The sequence below is a fragment of the Microcebus murinus genome, chromosome 8 (genome assembly GCF_040939455.1).
Source record: "Microcebus murinus isolate Inina chromosome 8, M.murinus_Inina_mat1.0, whole genome shotgun sequence".
Classification (NCBI taxonomy): Eukaryota; Metazoa; Chordata; class Mammalia; order Primates; family Cheirogaleidae; genus Microcebus; species Microcebus murinus.
Genome location: NC_134111.1, coordinates 93375877 through 93399032, shown reverse-complemented (window position 1 = coordinate 93399032; position 23156 = coordinate 93375877). Strand labels below are relative to the sequence as shown.

Genomic DNA, 23156 nt, shown 5'->3' with positions numbered 1-23156 from the left:
GAGCATGTTAAGGAGAGGTCAGGTGGGATCTCATGGGCTCAAGCAATAGCATACTTCTATAAAAATCTGTTCCAAACCTTTAAAGTAGCAAGCTCAATAAAATACCAACATTTACATTGTTGGTTCACGTAACTTGAGTAACAGCAGGGCTCAGCTCAGGCAGGGCAGCCGGTGTGGCATTTAGCAGACTGAGTCATCTGGTGGTGTGAGCAGTGCCAATAACTAGAGGCCACTGAACCACTTTGCCACCCAAGTGTCAACTGCAGGGCCCACGACTGGCTTAGGCCCCTTCCAAGGCTGCAGGACAGGCCTAACAATGCCCTCATCTGATTATGGGTTTTTGTTAAATTTGCAAAAGTAAGATATTTTTAACTGCAAAGGATATGTAGCCATACAATGAATATAAGGTATGATAGAGAGATGTCAAGCCATTAATTAATGAAAATAACGTGACTGTTTTGTATTTTGTGATATTTGTCATCTTTTTAAAATTCATAATCTGCCATCATTTCTTTTCTCATTCTAAGTGAACTCCATACCTGATTTTTTATTTGTAATTTTGTGTTCTTTTTAAAATTGTATAATCTGTAGACTCCACAAAACCAGCATGGGCCAGTCTGACACCTCTGCTAAGCTAAAAGACATGGGCAGTATCTGTAGGAGGAGATACAGGGCAGGGGGGTGGGGCTCTTTCAGTCAATGCCCATTTGGGAGGTAAGAGGTTTATAAGAAAATGTGGGTGACTGAGCTCAAGTATTTTCAGCAGAGGAGTTCTGGAATTCTAAACAGAGCTGGTGAAAGCAAGTTAGAAAACCTTATTTCTAACCCTTGTATCCTTTGATCAATCTTGTGTGGCCAGTGGCCTTGGTCTCTTTGGTGCATGCCTTTGTGTGTATTTCCTGGTAGGTTCAAATGAATCACTCACCCTGGGGTTTAAGCTTTAAGAACAAGTCTAGCCTTGATTGCTGAAGAAGCTGATGGTGACTCAAACAAAAGGGGCAGGGCAGGGTGTTACCTAAGGATGCCTTTCTTACCCCCTTGAGCTCTCTTATTGATTTAACTCCGGGGCCGTGGTTTTATACAAATACATATGTTTATGGTAGGAGAAAGTACAAGAGAAAGTCCATCCATCTTGTATGGTATAGGGGTTGCGGCATCACTGTGACTTTGAACTCTGTTTGTAATTGTGAGTCTGATCAAAGATTTTTCAAAAAAGTACAGGAAAACAATTATGGCCTTGTGGCATGTTAGCAAACTTGGTAACTGATGAACAGTATGAAGAAACATAATTTGTATACTTTGGAGGAAAGTCTTTTCAAAACACATGGCAGAAATTCTTAAGAATCATGGTCAGTTTATCTTTTTTGTCTTGTCAATAACTATATTAAAGGTGTTCTGCACAATACATGTAATAATGCACATGTTATACAGATACAATTCAGACTTCTCTGATACATGTGCCCAGATGTGGCCCTCATGATGGTTCTAGCAGACATATTTATCTCAGGTAACAGTGATATCTTGGCAACTGTTGCTTTCGCATTTCTCTTATCAGACATCCATTTTATGATCAAGCTTAATAAGTTATTTTATTCTAGCCATATGGATCTGTATACAAATTATACTGGGACTTTGAACCACCTTTTTCTTGATTAGAATGAAAAGATTTATGTCCATGTATACTTTTGAAAACTTCTTTTCAACAATGGCAAATAAATAAGTTAGAGACTGAAAAAGATTTCACAGACTGTGGTTTAAAGGGAAAATTGTTCTAATTTATTGTTCTCTTTCAGACAATGGAAGAATACATGAACAAGCCTACCTTTTAACTGTACATCTACTTGAAGACTCCGAGTACTACTTGTTGTAAACCTGTAAATAACCAGTGCTTTGCATCCAGTTTTTTGATAGCGCCTCTGGCACCATGCCAAAAATAACTTAAAGGGATTCTTTGTTAAATAACAAAAATTAAAGTTGTTTGACATATTTATAATTTCTATGTCTGTATTGTACTGTTTATGTGTGCTTATTGTGGCTCTAGGTGTTCAAAAATAACTGCTACATAACTCAATAGACAATATTTGTTTGCAATGTTTTAACTCCATGTGATATTTTTAAGCTAATTTGGATAAATTAGTTGCTATATATTTTTGTTGCATTTGATCATCTACTGACAGGTTGAAAACTATATTTTAATAATCCTTGATGTTGAATGTAAAGTAAATATCATATCATTAATACTTTTTCTAAAAGTTTACTTTTAAAAATTATATAATAATGCAAAATTATGCTAATAGTTCAGAGTTTATACAGAATACTAGACATTTTTCATACTGTTAATAATACTGTAATTTCAGTTCAGATACAATGTATCTGATTTTAATGTCCTGAATTCATTTATTTTTTTCAGAATTGGAATTAAAGAAAATAACCAAAGATAGTATAGAACTTAATAAATGTTTTTGATGCCTTAGAAGCTGCTATCTGGGCTGAAGTTTTAATTTTACCTTTTAATTAAATATAAGGGATATTCCAATGAGGTTTTCTACAAACTCTATATATTTATTAATGTATAAAGAGATCTAGAGATATAGTATCTATGAGTTCTTTTTCTATAAAAATATTTTGATAAGGATTAATAACAATAGCAATAATTATTATTTCTACTACTGTTTTAAAAATCTCTTATGTTCCCAGCAATCTTAGTTGCTTGAGAGATTTTGTTTGAAATACGTTTTAATTTATATCTAATATATTTGATGACTTATTATTATAGGCTTACTTACAGCATTGAATATTGCAGCCTCTAAGGTAGATTCATTTCCTCCTTTTTTCTCTTTCCACCCTTTCTTCCCCAAAGGAAATATTTGCTGCTGACCATTATTATTATAAATATGTCACATTTGGGCTTCCTGGAATGAAAATTCTATATAGCCAGGTGCTAAAAGTGATGAGGCATTTTATGGGAAAATAACTCATATTTTGTGTTGGTGCCTGCTTTTAATGTCTTACCTGTGCATTTTGAATGTTAGTTTTGTAGATTGGTGTCATTCACATTGGAATGGTTAGGGACCTTTTAGTACTTTTCCTAGAAGAGTATGCTTTCTATTGGATTCTATAGGAGATGTCCTCTGGTAGACCTTTAGGGAATGTAGTGGGAAAATGTCCTCTTTGGTTCATCTCAGCAGATATATTTAGGGAAAACGGCAAGACAAGAGTAGAACAACAAAGGGGAAATTGACTAATTCCTCAATATAACTATTATTCAAATGAAACAGTTCAGATTACTGTATGAAGTGATCACTGGGCTTTCAATATGTAATATTTCCTCAAATTAACCATGTAATTACAATTATGGCATCGAAGTTTATAATTTTTGATCACTTTGTTTACCTTAGATCTGCTTCAGTTTTATGGTTTATTAATTTTTTGTTTTACTGGTAGAACTCTTTATTTTTCAATACAGTTGAAAAGAATGGACTTCATGTAAATCTGTCACGGTTTTTCATGTTCTTTTGAAGTTTTCCACCATATCTGGATGAAGGTATCTTTTGAACCTCATTCAAATGAGCTACACACATTCTAGATAATTCTATATTAGACACTGTCTATGCACAGTGCTTCTCAGACTTCTTCATGTCAGTGTCATACATAGAAAATAAACATATCTGTGGCACACTGGGGTAAATTTGAGGGATTTTTAGGACATCCTATATGGGCCTTGGTAAAAATAATCATGTTTTCTTTATGTTATATAATTATCAGAAAAATATCATGTGAAAGGAATATAATAAATATTAAATTTCTATAAAACTTCCATAATAAAAACTATTTTGAATTTTTAAACGAGGAACTTGAGTGTGCTTTCATGAATATAGTTTTTTGAAATCAGGTTTTATGCTTAAAAATGCTACCCATAATTGCTGGTGAAGTCCCTTTAATACGACCTCTTCATTTTCTTGGTACTTACCATTAGAGAGCAATTTCACAAGAAGCAGAGTAGCTGACAGCAAATGGGAGAAGATAATTTAATGTTTTGGCTTCTACTAACTTTTTTCTCCCATCCACCCACATTTTGAGAATCTCATCTCTTTACATGTAATTAATGATGTGATCATTCTTTAAATCTAGTAACAACTCCTTTCTTTCAGTAACAAATATAAAGTTGACATTCTTATGATAAAGCAAATGGATTTTTAGTTCATTCAAATTTGTTTTCCATGTCAAGTCTCTTAAAATAATGATAACGCTTTTCATCAAACACATTGTTCTTCTAAACCCCAATAATTCTTCTTTAGGATTCATATTGTAACACCTATGACACATCACTGGTGAGCTGTGTTTAATGTCAGTTTTCTAAGGCTTAATCAATAATTTTATCAGTAAATGCTAATGTACTTTTTCACATGGTTGCTGTAATTTATCTTTTACTTCAAAATATTAAGGGGGTACAAATCTTTTAGGTTACATGGATCACTTTTGTAATGCTTAAGTCCCAGCTAAAGATGTGTCAGTCACCCAAATAGTGTTGATAGTATCCATTAGGCAGTTTTCCCCCCCTCTCCTCCTCTGCCCTCCCCTGCTGGTTGATCTCCACTGAGTTTTACTTCCCTCTGTGCATATGTGTGCTCATCGGTTAGTTCCATTTTAATGGTGAGTAAATGTGGTGTTTGTTTTTCCATTCCTGAGATACTTCACTGAGGAGAATGGTCTCCAGTCCCATCCAGATTGTTGCAAAAGGTATTAATTCATCTTTTTTTTATGGCTGAGTAATACTTCACGGTATACATATACCACATTTTATTAACCCACTCATGAATTGATGGGCATTTGGGTTGGTTCCGATCTCTGCAATTGTAAACTGTGCTGCAATAAACATTCAAGTGCAGGTGTCTTTTTGATGAAAAGTCTTCTTGTCCTTTGGGTAAATACATAGTAGTGGGATTGTTAAATCAAATGGTAGGTCTACTTTTAGTTCTTTGAGGAATCTCCAAACTGTTTTTCATAGAGGTTGTACTAATTTGCAGTCCCACCAGAAGCATTCCTTTCTCTCTGCATCAATGCTAGCATCTATTGTTTTTGGACTTGTTAATAAATGCCCTTCTGACTGGAGTAAGGTGATATCTCATTGTGATTTTAATTTTCATTTCCCTGCTGATTAGTGATGTTAAGCATTTTTTCCTATGTTTATTGGCAATTTGTCTTTCTTCTTTTGAGAAGCTTCTGTTCATATCTTTTGCCCACTTTTTAATAGGATTGTTTGGTTTTTTCTTGCTGATTTGCTTGAGTTCTTTGTAAATTCTGATTATTATCCCTTTATCAAATGTGTAGCTTGCAAATATTTTCTCCCATTTTGTAGGTTTTCTATTTGCTATATTTATTTTTTCTTAGCTGTGCATAAGGATTTTAGTTTAATAAAATCCCATTTACTAATTTTTGTTGTTGCCATGATTGCCATTGGGGTCTCCATCATAAATTCCTTGCCTAGGCCAATATCTGAAGAGTTTTTCCTACATTTTCCTGTAGAATTCTTTTTTTTTTTTTTTTTTTTTTTTTTTTTTTGAGATAGAGTCTCACTCTGTTGCCCCAGCTAGAGTGCTGTGGTGTCAGCCTAACTCACAGCAACCTCAAACTCCTGGGCTCAAGCCATCCTCCTGCCTCAGCCTCCCGAGTAGCTGGGACTACAGGCATGCGCCACCATTCCCAGCTAAGTTTTTCTATATATGTTTCGTTGTCCAATTAATTTCTTTTCATTTTTAGTAGAGACAGGATCTCGCTCTTGCTCAGGCTGGTTTCGAACTAGTGAGCTTGAGTGATCTGCCTGCCTCGGCCTCCCAGAGTGCTAGTATTACAGGCGTGAGCCACTGCGCCCAGCCTCTTCTAGAATTCTTATGGTTTTATGAGTTCCTGCAATTTTTGATAAAGTTCTTTCAGATGCTATACTATGGAATATAAATAAAACAAGCCAATGAATATTTTCCAATAATTTGCAAAGAGAGGGCCATTAAAAATTTTTTCAGTTCTTATTTTAACTCTTGAAAAACTCTTGATAAAACTTCACCTATAGGCAGTGCATTTTGGTATTAAATAGCAAAAATCTCCTTAGTCACATGAAGCTAAAACCAGAAAGTTCTATAACATCTAGTGCTTAATTAGAGTCACATTTTGATAGTGTTATTTAATGTGGAATTCAGGCATACAGATGAACTTTTGATAAGTTCTTCAAGAAGAAACTCACATATTAAACTGAATCTCAGCGTCTTCTCCTTTTACCTGTGCCATCAGTACATAACTTATGCAGTGTTCCATCAGACTTACTTAGTTCAAAGTGTTCATTTACTGTTTTATTAACTTACTTGTTTTGCAACTTTACAGAATAAATAATGTACTAAGCTTTTCTCTTCAGGGTTTAACAGTTATTAACAAGGGTTGATTAATCTGAGATGGCACAGTTATGATTTAACCATCTTCTAGATTAGAATTATTTCCATGTCTTGACATATCCTCTATTTATCTACTAGTACTATTATTTAAAAGTGGTACTATTTCTCTTTCCTTTGGAAAATATTGAGAATTTCCACATTGGAAAATTGGGCAGTTATGTAATCACGAGTTACGTGAGCTTTTATTATTGTTAGCATGACCTCATGACTAGCTTTATGAGCTACACCTGGTATTGTTATAACTCATAAGAAAAACTTATTTCTCATGTTATACTTGCATTTGTTGAACATGTTAATCTTGTGTAAAACGGATGTCTAGTAGAAAGATACCAGTCTAATTTACTTGACATTATTGCCTTATTTGAAAACATTTTAAAGGAAATAAGACATTTACGCTGAAGAAAAAGAAGAATTATGAAGAATTTGGTTCCAAATGTGAGATTATTCTGTACTGCATCAATAGTGATTTAAACTTTTTTTTTAACAATTTTTTTGAAAGTGAGAATCTGTTCAATTTGTGAAACCTCCTGTTTTAATAGATTTTTCCCAGTATGGTAGAAAAATATCTGTAAAACTTAAGATTATATAAACACAAAGAACAAAGAACCAAGGGAGTTGCTGGTGTTTGTGGTCATAAATTAAGTTCAAAAAATAATTTAGGTCATTTACATTCTTAGAAAATAATTGAAATAAATTGAAAAATTGAAGTGTAATAATATAATTTTGAAAATGAGTGCAGTGAAAAATTGGAAGCATTAAAATATCAATTTTCATTTAATAAAATAAACTTCCAAAAACTCTTAAAATATAAATATCACTTTCACTTATGTAGGATTAAATATATTTTGAAGACTCTGTCTCCTATAATGAAATGATTTAATTAAATTATGTTTTTCTGTTTTTAGAAATGAGCATCTTTTTATTTCTGGAAACAATTTCTTAATGAAATTTTATTGAGTCAGGCTATGACTAATTATAATATTAAAAGCCAGAATTGAAACAATGGATAAATGAATGTATAAACCAAGGCATATTAATGGAAAAAATGAATAAAATCAATTATGAGTTCTACTTGAAACACCTTATCTCATATGATAATAGTAATAATCTTAAGAAAACAATTTGTATATACTTTATTAGTTGAAAAAGTCATTAAAAATATAAGTGCATAGAGCAAATTAAGTCAGATGAAAATTTAAATCTTTTATATACATAAAAGGAATCATAAAGTGAAAATCAGACTAGTTGATTATTTTAGGCAGTCCTTTGTATGTAGGCACGTTTATTAAAGCCCTCTCTGCTCTTTGTCAGTGTTTCCTGTATTCAAAATCTTATGAGCCAAAATACATAATTTCTGTATTTGGGGATTTTTCTGGGGCAGCCATCTGAACCATCTGAATACTATTCAAATATAATCTCAAACCTTGTGAAAAACAGTGATTTAATTTTTTTTTAATCTCTATGTGTGATTTTCAGCTATCATTCTCTCAGGGCAAACAAGTGGGCCATAGTGCACTGGTTGGGATATTCGGAGCCATAAGACTGAGTGTCATATTTGTGTTTAGCAAGAGCATCAAAATGGCCTAGGAATTGGAGACCTTCATACTGGTCCTGGCTGTGCCACTGACAAGGCTCATGAACTTGCCCTTTTGTTTGTTTGTTTTTTTTTTTTTTGAGACAGAGTCTCCCTTTGTTGTCCAGGCTAGAGTGAGTGCCATGGCGTCAGCCTAGCTCACAGCAACCTCAAACTCCTGGGCTCGAGCGATCCTTCTGCCTCAGCCTCCCGAGTAGCTGGGACTACAGGCATGCGCCACCATGCCCGGCTAATTTTTTATATATATATATCAATTGGCCAATTAATTTCTTTCTATTTATAGTAGAGACGGGGTCTCGCTCTTGCTCAGGCTGGTTTTGAACTCCTGACCTTGAGCAATCCGCCCGCCTCGGCCTCCCAAGAGCTAGGATTACAGGCGTGAGCCACAGCGCCCGGCCTGAACTTGCCCTTTTGGAATGGAAGGAATATTGAGTCGCAGATGGGACCCTAGAGGTGAGCTAGTCAAAACTACGCACTATATAGAAGAGCGAAGGACAATCAGTGCACTAATGTTTTTGCTTTGATCAGGTCCCAGTGCTAATTGTTTGTTTAAGCTACTGTTAATAGGCCCGCCTTAATGCAACACAATTTATGCAATACAGTTTAATGCATACAATTTATGCAAGTGACACATCAGGCTTTTATGTTGAAGCCATTCATCCGGGTGGCAAACTCGTTGTCAACTCTTTCCAGCATGCCCATGTGGTTGTACAAAGAGGAGCAGCATTTTTTAAAAAAAAATATAATTCAAATCTACCCAAAGGTGTGCACTTTTTGTATCTTTTAATTGTGTCACGTGGATTATGATTTTAGTACATGATTATTACAGGAGAGAATTTTTAGAATAGAAGATGCCTTTTTGATTATTAGTTTTTCTAACTCATGAAGTATTATAGAAAGCAGTGGCACGCTAATTCCTCTCTGCCTCTTCAGTCTTCCTTTTGCTCTTTGCTACAAAAATTTGTTGACCTTCTTTATAGATAACCATGTGAGATCTGTGCAAATGCCAGAGATGCGAAGGCAAAACCGAGGAAGGCACAACTGTAAACAGAGATGGAAAAATACCATTTAAGGAAGCTTGACTGTAGTTGAAAGTGGTGGTTATGATGGCACTGATTGACTACCAATTACATTGAACACTAGACTTTGCTAAGTACTATGCATAAGAGACGGGAAAGGCAGTTTCTTTCTTCTTTTCTTAATTTAGAACAGATGAGCAGGTGAGGAAGCACACACAACTGTAAAAGAGAATGATATTTCATGTCTGTAAATGTAAACATTCCCCATTTATTTGATTCTCTCATTTTATGCTCTTGTATATAGATGAAAACGTAGTGAAACAAGAATTTAGAGTGAATAAAATTGCAAAAAAAAAAAAATTAAATAAAGGCTGAGAGCCGAGTTAAGAACCTTTATACATTATTGACTTCTCTCAATCATTCTTCATAATTGCCTTTTAGAGGCAAAGGCAAATTATGGGCAGAAAATTAGGCTTAATGATATGTTATCACCAAGTGTTTACTTTCGAAATGTATACTCTGGAAATGGCCTCTGCGCTCTCAACTGCTTCAACAGAAACCACAAGGCAAAGATTAATATTTGGAAAAATAGAACTAAACCGAAAATTGGGAAAGCACACTGCACTTTCTCTCTGTCACCCTTAGGGAAAACAGGACGTTCAAATCAGTGTGGCTCACCACTGCCTCCCTGTGGGCAGTGTGCCCTGCAGCTGGCTTCCCTGCCAGGGTGCTGTGGGACATGGGAGTGGCACAAACGGAGTGCAGGTGACCTGATGGTGTTGAATCCTTTGGCCCCAGAGGAGCCTTCTTTCTTTATCAAAGGAAATGTACCAAATATAGGATTATTTTCTATGAGTCCCATGACATAAAAGGTTGGGATCCTTTGCTGTAAACTACCTTGTAACAACTAGCCTTACAAACTTGACCCTGTAGAGAGGACTTAAAAAAGTAACCTTTCTAATATCATAGCCCAGAAGCCATAAATGCACTGAGCTCCCATGTCTATAAGCATGAGCCCTCAGCCTGGAATATCCTGCCTTTTTCTTTTCTGCCTTGGGAGTGCCCCACTCACTGCTGACCTGGCAACTCTTGGTCACCACCCAGGGCTCAACTCAATGCCAGCTCCTGTGAAACTGCCCCAATTACTCCTTTCCCCAGCATTGATGAATTTTATCAGGTACTGCAGGAACAGAGAATATTGTATATGTGACCACACACTGACAACCGGGTGGCTCTTCCTCAAGACTTCTAGAGGCTGTGAGCTTCAGCTGCTATTCAGATGGGTTACATAATGTTCACTACATAAATAAGTATGTCACACTTTCAAACTTCTCATGGAAGGAAGTGCATTTAAACCATGGCCATGGGGTGCCCTCCTGCCATATCCCCCTGGACACATGTGACTATAGATTCAGGGCCCCACTGTCTCTTTTTTCTCCTTGATATTGCTGATAGAGCCATTTGAGGAGAGAGATTTTTTTTCTCTGGTGACAGCCTGCACAAGAGAGGGTTAACTCAGCATGTCTGGGTTGCTCAGATTCTGCACATTTTTGAATAAAAACCTGCCTCTGGAACTGGCTGGCTCTTGAGATACAACCTTGGAGCCCTTGGAACGTTCTGCCTCCTAAGAGTGTTTTTGCATGCCTGAGGCCTCGGGCTGTGCTGTGCCAGTGTTGCCAGATAAGTTTTTCCTACTTATGTGACTTATCCTGAACATTCTTTTTGCTCTGGGTGGGGGAGCTGAGATCAGTCACATGGGTGCTGCATGCCTAGGTAAGCGACCCTCAGTAAAACCCCTGGACACCAAGGCTCAGGGAGCCTCCCTGGTTGGCAACACTTTGCATTATGTTGTCACACATCATTGCTGGGAGAATTAAGTGCATCCCCCGTGATACCGCTGAGAGGGGACAGCTGGAAGCTCATGCTTGGTTTCTTCTGGACTTTGCCCCATGTGCCGTATCTCTTTGCTGATTCTAATCTATATCTCTTCACTGCAATGAACTGTAACTGTGATGATGATAGTTTCAGAGTCCTGTAAGTCTTTCTAGTTAATCACTGAGCCAAAGGGTGGTCTTGGAGACCCCTCACGCACAACCCGATTCAGATGCTGTTGTTCAGTAGTATGGTATGTGAAAACAGATAATTATGGAGACCAGGAAGGGGATAGTTAGAGGGAAAGTCTGGGAAGGTGTTTTGGGGGTGGAGAACAGGGGTTCTGTGAGAAGTTCAGGCCTTCTCACTTTGCTGGGATTATGTGGTGAGAGCCAGAACTGGCAGGGCTTGGGTAAAAACTCTCAGCTGATTTTCGAAATTAGCGTAATTCAGGCTTTGTTTCTCCTGGCTCAAAAGGAATCTCCATGCTCCCAAGGGAGGGGCACAAAGTGAACAATGGGTGAGTATACGTGACTGGCAATTTTGCCCAATTTTGAGGTTCTGACTCTGCTGAGGGCAGCTTGTCCATCAGCCCTAGGACTGGCTCCTCCGGGGAACAGAAATGTAGACCTACAGGGGAAGCGGGTGGGGAGAGGCGGACCCTGCCCAGCCTTGTGGGCTGCTCAGCCCTCCAGGACCAAGGCAATTGTTTTCCATTCTCCATTTTATGAACTCTTGAAATTGGCATCCAGAATCTGACTTTTCTGATAAGGTGGGTTTGGGACCTGGAGAGTTGCAGTTCATAACCCGCTCTTCCCCTCGCCAGCTGTGGGACCTGCGGCAGGTAACTTCTCCCTGCTTTGGTTTCCTCACCTGTGCTCAGGTCAGGCTCTGGAACGTGGTCACTCAATAAATGTCAGCTGCTTCTTTTGGTCTCTCTTCTGGATCCATCTGACAAGCAGCAGAAGAACTATCCTAACCTTTTTGTAGAGAAGAGGGTTTATGTTGTCTGAAATAGCTTCATGGAGCTAAAACAAAGAAAAGGGCCCAGAGAACTGGATCACCATTTTGTGGTTTGGTTATAGAGTTGCACTTCAATACCATTTCTTACATATATTCAAGGGAGAGGACTTCTTCATGGCAAATAGATTGGGGTGTGTTCCCCTGGTGGTCTTCCTCCTCCCTTCTTCCTCATGAGCTCTTTCCTGACTCCTGTTGGCCACTGTCATGGGAGCTGCAAGCATGCAGCTGGTCGGGACAAATTTCTTGGTTCACCAGACAAAGCAAGTGTGAGGCTAATATCACCTTTGATGCCAAAAGGACAAACCTCACAAAATAGCATCTTAATCATAGACGACTCTAGGTTTAAAATAGTCTTTTCCTTTGACATAATCAGGACAATCCCAAAATGATAGCCTTATTTTTACCCAGATTCAGAGAGTCACAAGTCAGCTGTGATCCTTGGAATACCACAGCCTCAGTGTGCTGAGACTCGGATATAACCTGACTACCTTATATGATACAGCTAACCTGTCCATCCATATTACAGGAAACAAGACATAGTGCAGTATTTTATTTCTTTGGAGCCATGGACTCCATTTCCAAAGTCTCAAAAGATTTAGTAAAATTGGAAAGTTTAAAGAAATCAACAAAAATCCTTAGCAAAATGTTTTTGTCTTTAACAAAAATTCAAATGATATTTATCAAAAAAAAAAAGAAAACTAAAAATAATACCCAATACTGGATGACATGGGTAAACAGCATGCATTGCTAGTATGTATATAAAAAACATTATAATGATCGTACCTGTTCACGCAGGAATTCTGAGAATCTAACTCAGAGGTCAGCAAATTAAGGTCCATGGGCCAATTCCAAACTGTGAACTGTTTTTGGATGGCCAGGCAGCAAGGTAAGAATCATCTTTATATTTTCAAAAGATTATTAAAAAAGGAAGGAGAAGGGTGGAGGAAGAAGGAGGGAGAGAGATAAGAGAAAGACAGCAACGATATGGTCCACGAAGCCTAAACATTTCTACAGTCTGACCCTTTCCATAACAAATTTGCCTACTCTCTGTTCTTACCTAAGGGAATTATTCCAACTGTGGAGAATCTGTGAACTGTGTTCAAACTGTGAACAAGGATGAACTTTGCAGTAGTTTTGTAATAGTTACAGAAAAAAATGGGTAGGGGCAATCTAAATGCCCAGGATAGAAGAATGGTTCTGTATTATTAATTCATGTAAGAGGATATGTTTCCACCAATAAAGTGCTAACTTGTGAAGGCCATGGAGAAATTCTCCCAGGTTTATGATTCTGTATCTTGCCTGTGTTAGGAAGACTTTGTGGACTGCTGAGACTCACAGACATGTTCTAACTCCTGCCTGCTCAACACAGATGTTGATTAAACTACACATTTTAAAACTTGATGACATTGTGCCATAAATGAAAAAACCTTGACTTAAAGGAAAGGACTCTTATAGCTCCCTATACTTGTGCCTTGGTGTTTAGGACCCTTGTATCAGGGAGGTGACACCCAGGGTCCCACAGCCTACTTGGGGACATTTTTAGTAAGTATAGTCACCCTACTCCCCTATCAAACATTGAATGCATTCTTTCTATCTAACTGTATGTTCATACCCTTTTACCTCCTCTCTTCATCCTACCCACTGCCCCCAGCTTGCCCTGATAAATCTGTTATCTAGTTTTCTACTCTCTACCTCCCTGTGCTTCAATTTTTTGGCTTTCACATATAAGTGAGAACATCTGATATTTGTCTTTTTGTGCCTGGCTTACTTTACTTAAGATAATGACCTCCAGTTCCATCCGTGTTGCTGCAAATGACATGATTTCATTATTTTTTATGGCTGAATAGTATTCCATTGTGTATATATGCCACATTTCTTTATCCATTCATCCTTTGATGGACACTTATGTTGGTTCCATCTTTGCTAATGTGAATAGTGCTGCAATAAACATGCAAGAGCAGGCGCCCATTTGATACATTGATTTCTTTTTGGTAGATATACAATGGTGGGATTGCTAGATCAAAGGGTACTTCTATTTTTAGTTTTTTGGAAACTCTCCATATTGTTTCCCATAGTGGCTATTCTAGTTCAAATTCCTAAGAACAGCATGTAAGAGTTCCCTTTCATCTGTATCCTCACCAGCATCTATTATTTTTTGTCTTTTTAATAAAAGACATTCTGACTAAGCTAAAGTGATATCTCAATGTGGTTTTGATTTGCATTTATTTGATGATTAGTCATGTTAAACATTTTTTCTTAAAATTGCTGGCTGTTTGTACAATGCCTTTTTTTGAGAGATGTCTATTCATGTCCTTTGCCCACTTTTTAATGAGAGTTTTTTCTTACTGAGTTATTGGAATTCTTGTATATTTTGGATATTAGTCCCCTATCAGATGAATAGTTTGCAAATATTTTCTCCCATTCAACAAGTTTTCTTTTCACTCTCTTGATTAATTATTTCTTTTGTTGTAACCAAAACATTTGTACCCCTGTACTATTCTGAAATAAACAAATGATTAATATCAGAAGAATAAATGGGAAAAATATTTCAAACACCAAGCAACACTTGGAAGTTAAATGGAAGCCTAAATATTAGTATTAGATAGGGTTCTTGGTTGCAAGCAATGGCTCTACCATAAGAAGAAAAGGAGAAATAAAAAAAGGAAGAAACAAGGTAGGAAGGAAGGAAAGAATGGAAAGAAGAAAGGAGGGAAGGAAGGAGAGGAAAAGAGGAGGAAAACAAACTGTTAGAATAACATCAGAAAACACATCCCATTGATGAGGTGTCAAGAAACCCAGACTGGGAAATGGTCAGGGCCCAAGATAGCCCTGGAGAGCTCAGCAGGAGAACCGCAGCCGCAATCACTCTACAGAAGCAGCTTGGACAGGAAGCTGCCGCCAGCACAGAGGCCAGGCTATCTACTGTAGATCCTGCTACCCTGGAACCATGGCTCCCACTGTTGCCCAGAGCACCCCAAGATTTTATCTGAGATCATCCCTGGCAGATAGTATCCCAAAGTCAGTGAGCCTAAATCTGAATAACTCTTGTGTAACCACATGCCCAGCCTCTGGCTCTGCCAGGGAGAAGGTAGACAAAGCCACCTCTCAGTGTCTATAAAGGAAAGCAGATGCTCAGAATTACCCTACTGCCAAAAATTCTGCTCTATAGGTCCCATGGTAGAGTAGGAGTCACCCATGATGAGATTAGAAGGGAGATGAATCCTGGGCATGAAAACACGGAACAAAAAGAATCCAGAGAAATGCCTAAGACTGCCTCAAACTGCCCCAACTGAATGGAAGGGAAAAAAACCAATCCCAAACCTATACTGCAAAATATCTCAAAAAGAAAAATACAATAAATGTCCTTTTATCTATCTTAAATTTAGAAAAATAAGCGCAAAGCCTGTTATGGTCTATAGTTGTAGACTAGTCCGTACTTGAAAGGGCCTTAAATTTGGTCATCTCATAATCCAATGCCTTCACTTTAAAGGAGAAAAAAGCCCAGTGAATGCCTTTCCTGGTGTGTAGTAAATTGTAGATTTGGAACTGGAACCCACATCTCCAGATTCCAAGTTTAGGGCTGGAATTAGACTAGGATTTCTCATTCCATGTCGTGTATGTAAGGTTGGTCCTGGGTTTGGATCCCAGCTCTGCCACTTATTCTCTGTGGGACCTAGGGTTTTGCCCAACCTCTCAGCTTTTTCATCAGTAAAACTAGAAAAAATATTATCCTTTTTCTTTTAAGTTTGTTGTGGAAATTAAATGAGGTAAAGCATGTGAGAGCTTGGCTCAGTGCCTGAGAATCAGAAAGTGCTTGGTAAGTGTCAGCTAAACGCAGTTACGGGTGCTTGAATGGGTGGAATTGAGCTGATGCGGTGACAGCGGACATTCCTCAGAGACGCACGCCCTGCAGTCAGAAAAATAATTGGTTTAGGAGAGCAGTGAGTTGGTTGACAATAAATGCATTGAGGAACTTTGCCAAAGAAACAGTTGAGTAAAAGGCCAAATTCTTGGCTCATGATGTTTTTAAAAATGGATGTCAGTGTGCTCCTAGATTGGCCAAGAATGGCTCAGAATGGGGGAATGGAAGTTTGAACATGAGGAGGAGGGCAAGGAAGGAATGTGGCTGTATCTTTCAGGAATTTCAGAGTCCTGGGTGACCTTGGAGATACTGAGGACACTGCACAGTGCTCCCCTGCAGACTTGTGACCTGGAGCAAGAGAGACTGATCGGTTAGGGGCTCAGGCCCAGCAGGGCTAACCCTGTGCAGCACTGAGAAACAGGCCATTCATCTTTGGGGTCCTTCAATGGCCCCTTCTGAGCACTCCTTGGACTCTACCATGAGCCTTTCCAAGGGTTATCTACATGTTTGCTGCTCCAGAAGAGATACCCCAGCCTTGGTGCAAAGCAACCCACTTCTGTCTAGTTGGCAAATCCATGCAAACATCCTAATCATCTAATCAGAACTTGCTTCTTGAGGCCCTGGCCCTGTCATGGACAGAGGACACCGAGGTACAGGAGGAGGGCCACAGGGCCACAATCCAACAATCACAAGATTTGCCTTGAGCCAAGATCGAACTTCTTTCCCACTTTGTTGGTCTCGTCTCTACCATCCTCTCCATTTTGCCTCTTCACTTTCATTGTCCTGTTTCTACCTTTGGGGCTCTGGTTTTCCACCTTTGAGCTCTGATCTCTAATCTCTGACCTCTGACCTCAGACTTCCTGCTTGCCTTCTCTTCTCAGTTCCATGTTGTTCAAACACTTTCCCTGGAATTTGACCTCTTGAACTTGGTCTCAGATTCCTCTCTTCTGAACCACCCTTCCTGGCGGCTCTGCAGACGGGGACTGGATCTCCTGAGAAGGCAAGTGGGCTAGTGGTTATTTCTGCTGAGCATTTGCTAGGAGTCCTTGGAATACAATGCTTTTACCCCACTGTTTTCCAAGAAGTGAAGCGATCAAGTCATCTCAGGAGGTATTTAAGAAAATAAGGGTCTCATGCTGAACAATACTTGAGAAATACTTAAAAACGTTGTGTACTCTGTTCTCCCTCTTGAGGAATCATGGGGCATCTTTAGTTTATTGCAGGTTCTGGAAATTCCTATTGTAAAAAGATCTTTTAACTTGGTGTTTCATAATTACATTTGAGTTCCAGAAATGGTTTTCCAGAAAGTACTCATTAACAACCCACAGAACTAATGCTGCCTTCACCTTCACATAATGGTGGCACTCCAGCAGGGGAGAGTGGTAGGTGCTTATCCATAGTTTTCCCATTTAGTCCTCACAACGGTCCTGTGAAGTGGATTTGATTACCCCTACTCCAAAGAGGAGGTCGGGACTCTGAGAGGTGAAGTAGCTTTGTAGAGCCCATACCAGTAGGTAAGAGAGACTGGGTTCAAGCCCGCGACTGCCAACCTTTGAGCCTGCTTATGTCCCTTTGGGTCATAACAGCCAAGGGTGAGGAATAAATCATCTCAAGTTGAATCTGCTAGTGCCAGCTGTCTGAGTTGCAGACAGGGGCAATGTCACTTCCCTGGGCAAGTGTCAGGGGCAACCAAAGCAATCCATTCTGTATTGCTGTGTGTGTGTGGGGGGGGGCTGGTGAGTCCAGCCTGCAGAATCCACTTCTGGGCTTGAGTCCTCCACCCACTAACTGACCCCCCTCTAAGCTCTGCCACATGTATCTTCAAAATATTTTTTAAAATCTGACTATTTTCATCACCTCTGCCTTTACTACTCTAGTCCAAGCCACCAACATTTATTGCCAAGATATTACCCTTATGATAATAAAGTCCCCCTTGGCTGGTCATGTCTATTCTTGATTCGTTACAGTCCATCCTTAGTCACAATGGTGATCTTGTTCAAATAATAATCACATCGCGGCACTCCCTTTCTCAAAAGCCTTCAAAAGCTTCCATCGCACCTTAACTCACATTCTAATTCTTTACCATCCCCTACCTGAATCTGGCTCCAGCTGCCCTCTCTGTCCTCCAGTTGCTCTCCCCTGGGTCTGTTTTGCTCTGGCCATGTTGGTTTCCATCACTGACTTTGGAGTGAGCCCAGCCAAGATTGGCAGAGCCGCCTGGCCAAGCCCCACACATGTGTGGGTAGTGCAGCCTTCAGTGTTGTAGATCACAGAGGCTTCCCGATGGCTTGTGGTAGGTGCCACCTGGCAGTGCAGAGCTGAGGTCTGACTTCCCTACTTGACTCACGTTTGTGCTTGAATGCCTCCCACTCAAAGTGGCTGTTCCCAACTCTTCCATCATTTTCTATTTCTTTATTTTACTTTATTTCTATTTCTTCACTTTCTTTGCTTTAGTTTCTTTTAGCAGTTTTCATTGCCTCCAGCTATATAGTGTGTATGTATTGTTTACTTTTTTGTCATTCTTTCTCAATAAGCTATATGAAGGCAGGGAGTTTGTCTTACGTATTATTGTCTCCTTAAGGTCTATAACAGTGTTTGTGCAGAGTAGGCGCTCTGTAAATATTTGTTGAATAAAAGGCTGACATTAAATTCTTTTCATCTCAGCCTATATGTCACCCTTGGGGGGACCTCCCCTGATCCCTGCCTACTCTCACTTAATGGTTATATAATCAGGCTGGGTACTGATACCTGGTGCTTTCCTATCTCGGCACTTTCATATTGCCTGCCAATTTATCTGTATTCCCCTCTACACTGTAATTTTCTTGAAATCAGAGCCTCTGTGTTGATCATCATTTTATTCCCAAGAGCTTAGCATAACGGCCTGATGCATGCCAACGGTCACTAAATATTTCCTGAAGGTATGAGTCGCATGTTCAGGATTGAGTCAGCCCATTCTGGGATGAATGACTTTTGGTGCTGTGCAAAAGGAAGGAAGCAAATAGAAGGAAAAAAATGTCCAGAAGGGGAATAAGATGTCCTTACGGTCATTTGTTTTCTTAATATTCATACAGGATCTATTTTATAAAAAATTAAAAATTTTACTTTTTAGTTGGTTGAACTATCTACCCACAAATGATTTAAAATTGTCCCTGAGGGGTCAATGACATAGAAAAATGTGAATGGCTGGTGTTGATGTGTGAATTATACTCCTCAAAGAACTCAGCAGCCTGTATGTCAGTTATACGAGGCTCTTCTTACTGTATTTATGGTATGGACTTGAATTCAGCAGGCTAAATTTAGTGTCAAGAGCCCCAGGCAATTTGTAGGAGACACGGCCAAAAGTTTATCTCATATTTTTCTACCAAGCTCTCATTTCAGCCTGTCCCTTTTGTATTGGCGTTTTTGATCTGGTTTTATCTGGATGAACCAAGGGCAAGGAACATTTTATTAAAGATATCCTTACTTAAGTTAGAAAGCACCTCCACCTGTGACTTCTAGTGCAGAGTATTTTCAAAGCAAGGTTTTTTTTTTTTCCACCTTTATCTTTCCTCTTTTCCTTCTCCTTCTTCTTCTCTTTAAAATCGGAGACTGAAGCCTCATTAAAAGAGTGGAAATAGCATCCATGACAGTAATTAGATCACTTGACAGTGAGATTGTCATCTGAAGTCGATGCTGAAGTCAGTGCTTATTCCAAAGGCAAAATAGTAAAAACCAGGCTGGGCTGCCTTTGAGAAGTCTAAAGCTTTTGTCCAATTTTGGGAAAAGGCTCAAACTCATGGTGATAAGATCTTATCTGTGCCATTGTTTTCCAGGTAGAAAGATCTAAAAGAATTGCAGAAATGAGTAGCTCATGGAGTAATGAATTATTCATACCTATCCACACTTGCCATTTTTCTGATGCGAGACTAAGGATGTGGATAACTAAAGCTGTTGAAATTAAAATCTCATCCTCCTTAGTTACATCTGGCTAGGACAATAGATGACGTAATCGACTGAAGTGCTGGGCACAGTGACTGGCACACAGTGAATGCTCAGTGGATGCTGGTTGCTACTGATTTTTTTCTTTTGTTATTATTATTATTGCTACTATTTACTGAGTTCTTACTATGTGGTAGGCACTATTATAAGGGTTTTGTATCTCTTCATGGATTAATTCATACAATGACTTTATTCTTATAATTTCCACTTTACATTTGAAGAAACTGAGAGACAGCTCAGATCACAGAACTAGTAAGTGATAAAGTCATGTTATCATCATCAGAAGCATCATCATCACCACCATCAGTTACATCTGGCTTTGGGAAATATCCAAGATGGAGGATTATTGAGTAGCTATTAAACAAAATATGACTTTTGTTTGAGAGGATTTAAAAATAAGATTTATTCAAATTATGAAACAAGCAAAAAGTTTATTAGAGGGAGTTCAGAATATCCCAAAAAAGTGTGAATACAAGGTGAGCCCACCCACTATCCCACCCTAATATGATGTGGATTATAATGCTGGTACCGGTTTCAAGATAATTCCAAAGGAATGTTTAGTACCTTCTCAGGGATCTTTCCTAAAAATGATAAATTTCTTTCTGTATAAAGTACTCCCACCATGATATTTTATTTTCTATTCCATCACACTACGTAATGATTGTACATTACATTACATTACATTACATTACATTAATAATTTGTCTGTGTACATTTTCTTCTATTTGTCAAGGTCTTCCAGAAAAAAAATAATTACTCCTTCAGGGCAGCTTTCTTGTCTCTCTATCTTTTCATCTTTTACTCAATGTTCTATGCTTAGTAGGTACTCAGCAGATATAATTATTGTTTTATTGAAACATACACACACACCACACCACACATAGTTATAAGTATATACTCTAAGTCTTTCTCTAAGTCTTTTCCCAAAAGCACCTCAAAGACTTGTGAGATGCAGGGGTGGTAAAATTTGTCATATCCACATTTATCTTGCCTATTTGGCTTGTGCAAAAAGGAAGATAGATGTTAGAAAATGCCTGTGAATAATTCTAAACTTAATCAGATGGTGACTCCAATTGTAGCATCTGTTCCAGATATAGGATCTTTGGTAACTCAAATTTCCAAGCCCTTGGAACTTGGTTATGAAGTGATTGACATAGCAAATGCTGATTTCTCTACACCAATTTGCAAGACTATCAGAAGCAGTTGGCTTTTACCTGACAGGGCCAAGAGTATACTTTCTTAGTGCAGGCTCAGGGCTGTGTCAACTCTCCTACTGTCTGCCACAATGTATCTTCAGATATATTGACTCTTTTGACATTGCAAAGGATAACACACCATGCTATTGATGACATTGTGCTGATTGGAATGAGATGAACAGGGGATACTAAGTACTTTAGACTCCTAGGGAAGATACATGTGAGCTGGAGGTGGCAGAGCATCCCAATTCCTGATATTAATTACTGTATCAGTTAGGATCCCATCCTAAAACTAGATATAAGTTATTTTAGCAGAGAGAATTTGATATACAGAATTGGCTAAAGAGGATAGAGGATTGGAACAGCTAAAAGGGAATCCTGATGTACCACAGAGTTAGTAACTGCTTCATGCTACTTTGTGTTTTAGGAAACAAAGAAAAAATGTTGGGATTATTGGAATCCAGGAGAGTGGAGCAGGAATATTCCAGAGGTGGCCTAGGCCTCTGAGGAGTTTCAGGACTTGGAAGAGGGCCCTGAAGAGTTGACATTCACACCTCTAAGGAGAGAAGGAGGAGAGAAAGCACAGTGGGAAGTATTATATGTTGGACAGATGGTGGAGCTAGAAAATAAAGTTTCATTCAAGGCTGTAGGAACATCAGTTCATATATACCAGGTTGGGGAGTTTATTTGACTTGATTTATTTCAAGAATGTGATAAAGAAATAAATACACAAGAAGAGATGACATTCAAGAAAATTGAGGATATATTTCACACAGAAAACTTTCACTTTTCTTATTCTACTTTAAAACCACTGTTGACAGAGATGAAAAGCCTACAGAAAACAACTGCACGTCAAGGGAAACACAGTTGCTGATTCCTGGAGTTGAGAAGCAGCAACCCTTGGGCCCAACATAGAGCGGGAAGTGCAGAGAAACTTCTGACCCAGACAGACCTGAGTTCAAATCTCAGCTGTATCCCATGTGACAATCCTAAAGTTATTTAACCTCTCTGTACCTCAGTTTTTATTTCTCTTTTTTTGTAATTGGGACTATTATTACTACCGTCATAGACTGAGTTCTAGAGAGTCAAAACCAAAGTGCCATTTTGCCTCCAACACTTATTCTATGCTTCCTTTGGGGACTCTCTGCCCCCAAATTATAATCCTCTGTATTACAATAGCCATGAATGACTTGCCTATTTTCAATCTGTAATAATTATTTATGACCCCCTCTTGTTTTTATTTTCCAATAGATGCCTGGAACTTGAATCTGTTTAGCATGAGCTCCTGGAATAGCCTCACTTTCTTGATGCACACCCAAATTTGGAAGATTCCAGACTGAGTATTATTAGAAAGAGTTAGAGGTCTATCAGGCAGATGGTTGACTGAAATTGTCTCCAGCATAAAAACAGGCAGAGTCTTAGTAAAAGTGACAGTAATAACAACCAGCACAGGGATGCCCCACTGAGGACAAGGGGGAAAGGCAAGGAGTTTGGAAATAAGACGAAGATCTGAACTTCAGAAGACACAGATTTACACAGGGAGATTTAGAAAAGAGAGTCAGAGGATAAGAATTTATCATGCTGGCTCTAGGCATTTCCCAAAGGAGTGGGATTCCAATTCTAAGTGACCCAAATTTTATCCTTCTAGAGAAGGAAAGGGCTATTCACTAGCTTTCCATAGCTTATTCAAAATATGTCTGTGTAACTCTTATCCAATATTCATTGGGCATCTTCTTCTCAGTCTGATTTGCTTTCCTTAGCAGATTTGTATGCTAGAAAGTATGTGCCCTCTGCTAATGTGATAGTTCACAGGCCAGGTCCTTCTCTCATTCTGATTTGATAAGTTGTAATTGGTTTCCTGTTACCGAGCAGTCCTTTGTGAATTTGGGTGATAATGTTACACTGAGGCTTGAGATGGGGCAGGACAAACATCAAAGGGCTAACTGTCCACATCAATTGCATATATATGCATATGTCAAGGGGTTTCAAAAGTCCTTCTAACCTCAAACTGTTTTTCCTACCCATCTGCTATAATGTCTAAAGTGCTACCATTAGATTTATGCCATTAGACTCTAGTTCCGGAAGTTACCATAATGTGAGTTGAAGTTAACCTAACGAATTCTTATTAGGTGAACCTTCAATGCAAGGCACTGTGATGAGCACTGTGAG

General features: G+C 38.6%; 1 protein-coding gene across 1 annotated transcript in view; it reads left to right on the top strand.

The window, feature by feature from the left end:
- Positions 1 to 5528, top strand: part of AP1S3 (adaptor related protein complex 1 subunit sigma 3) — a 58125-nt gene extending 52597 nt beyond the window's left edge. Inside the window, exon 5 of the mRNA XM_076005978.1 lies at positions 1794 to 5528. Coding sequence (XP_075862093.1) covers positions 1794 to 1829 — 36 coding nt within the window. The 3' untranslated portion in view covers positions 1830 to 5528. The remainder of the gene's footprint in view (positions 1 to 1793) is intronic.
- Positions 5529 to 23156: the final 17628 nt, after the last annotated feature.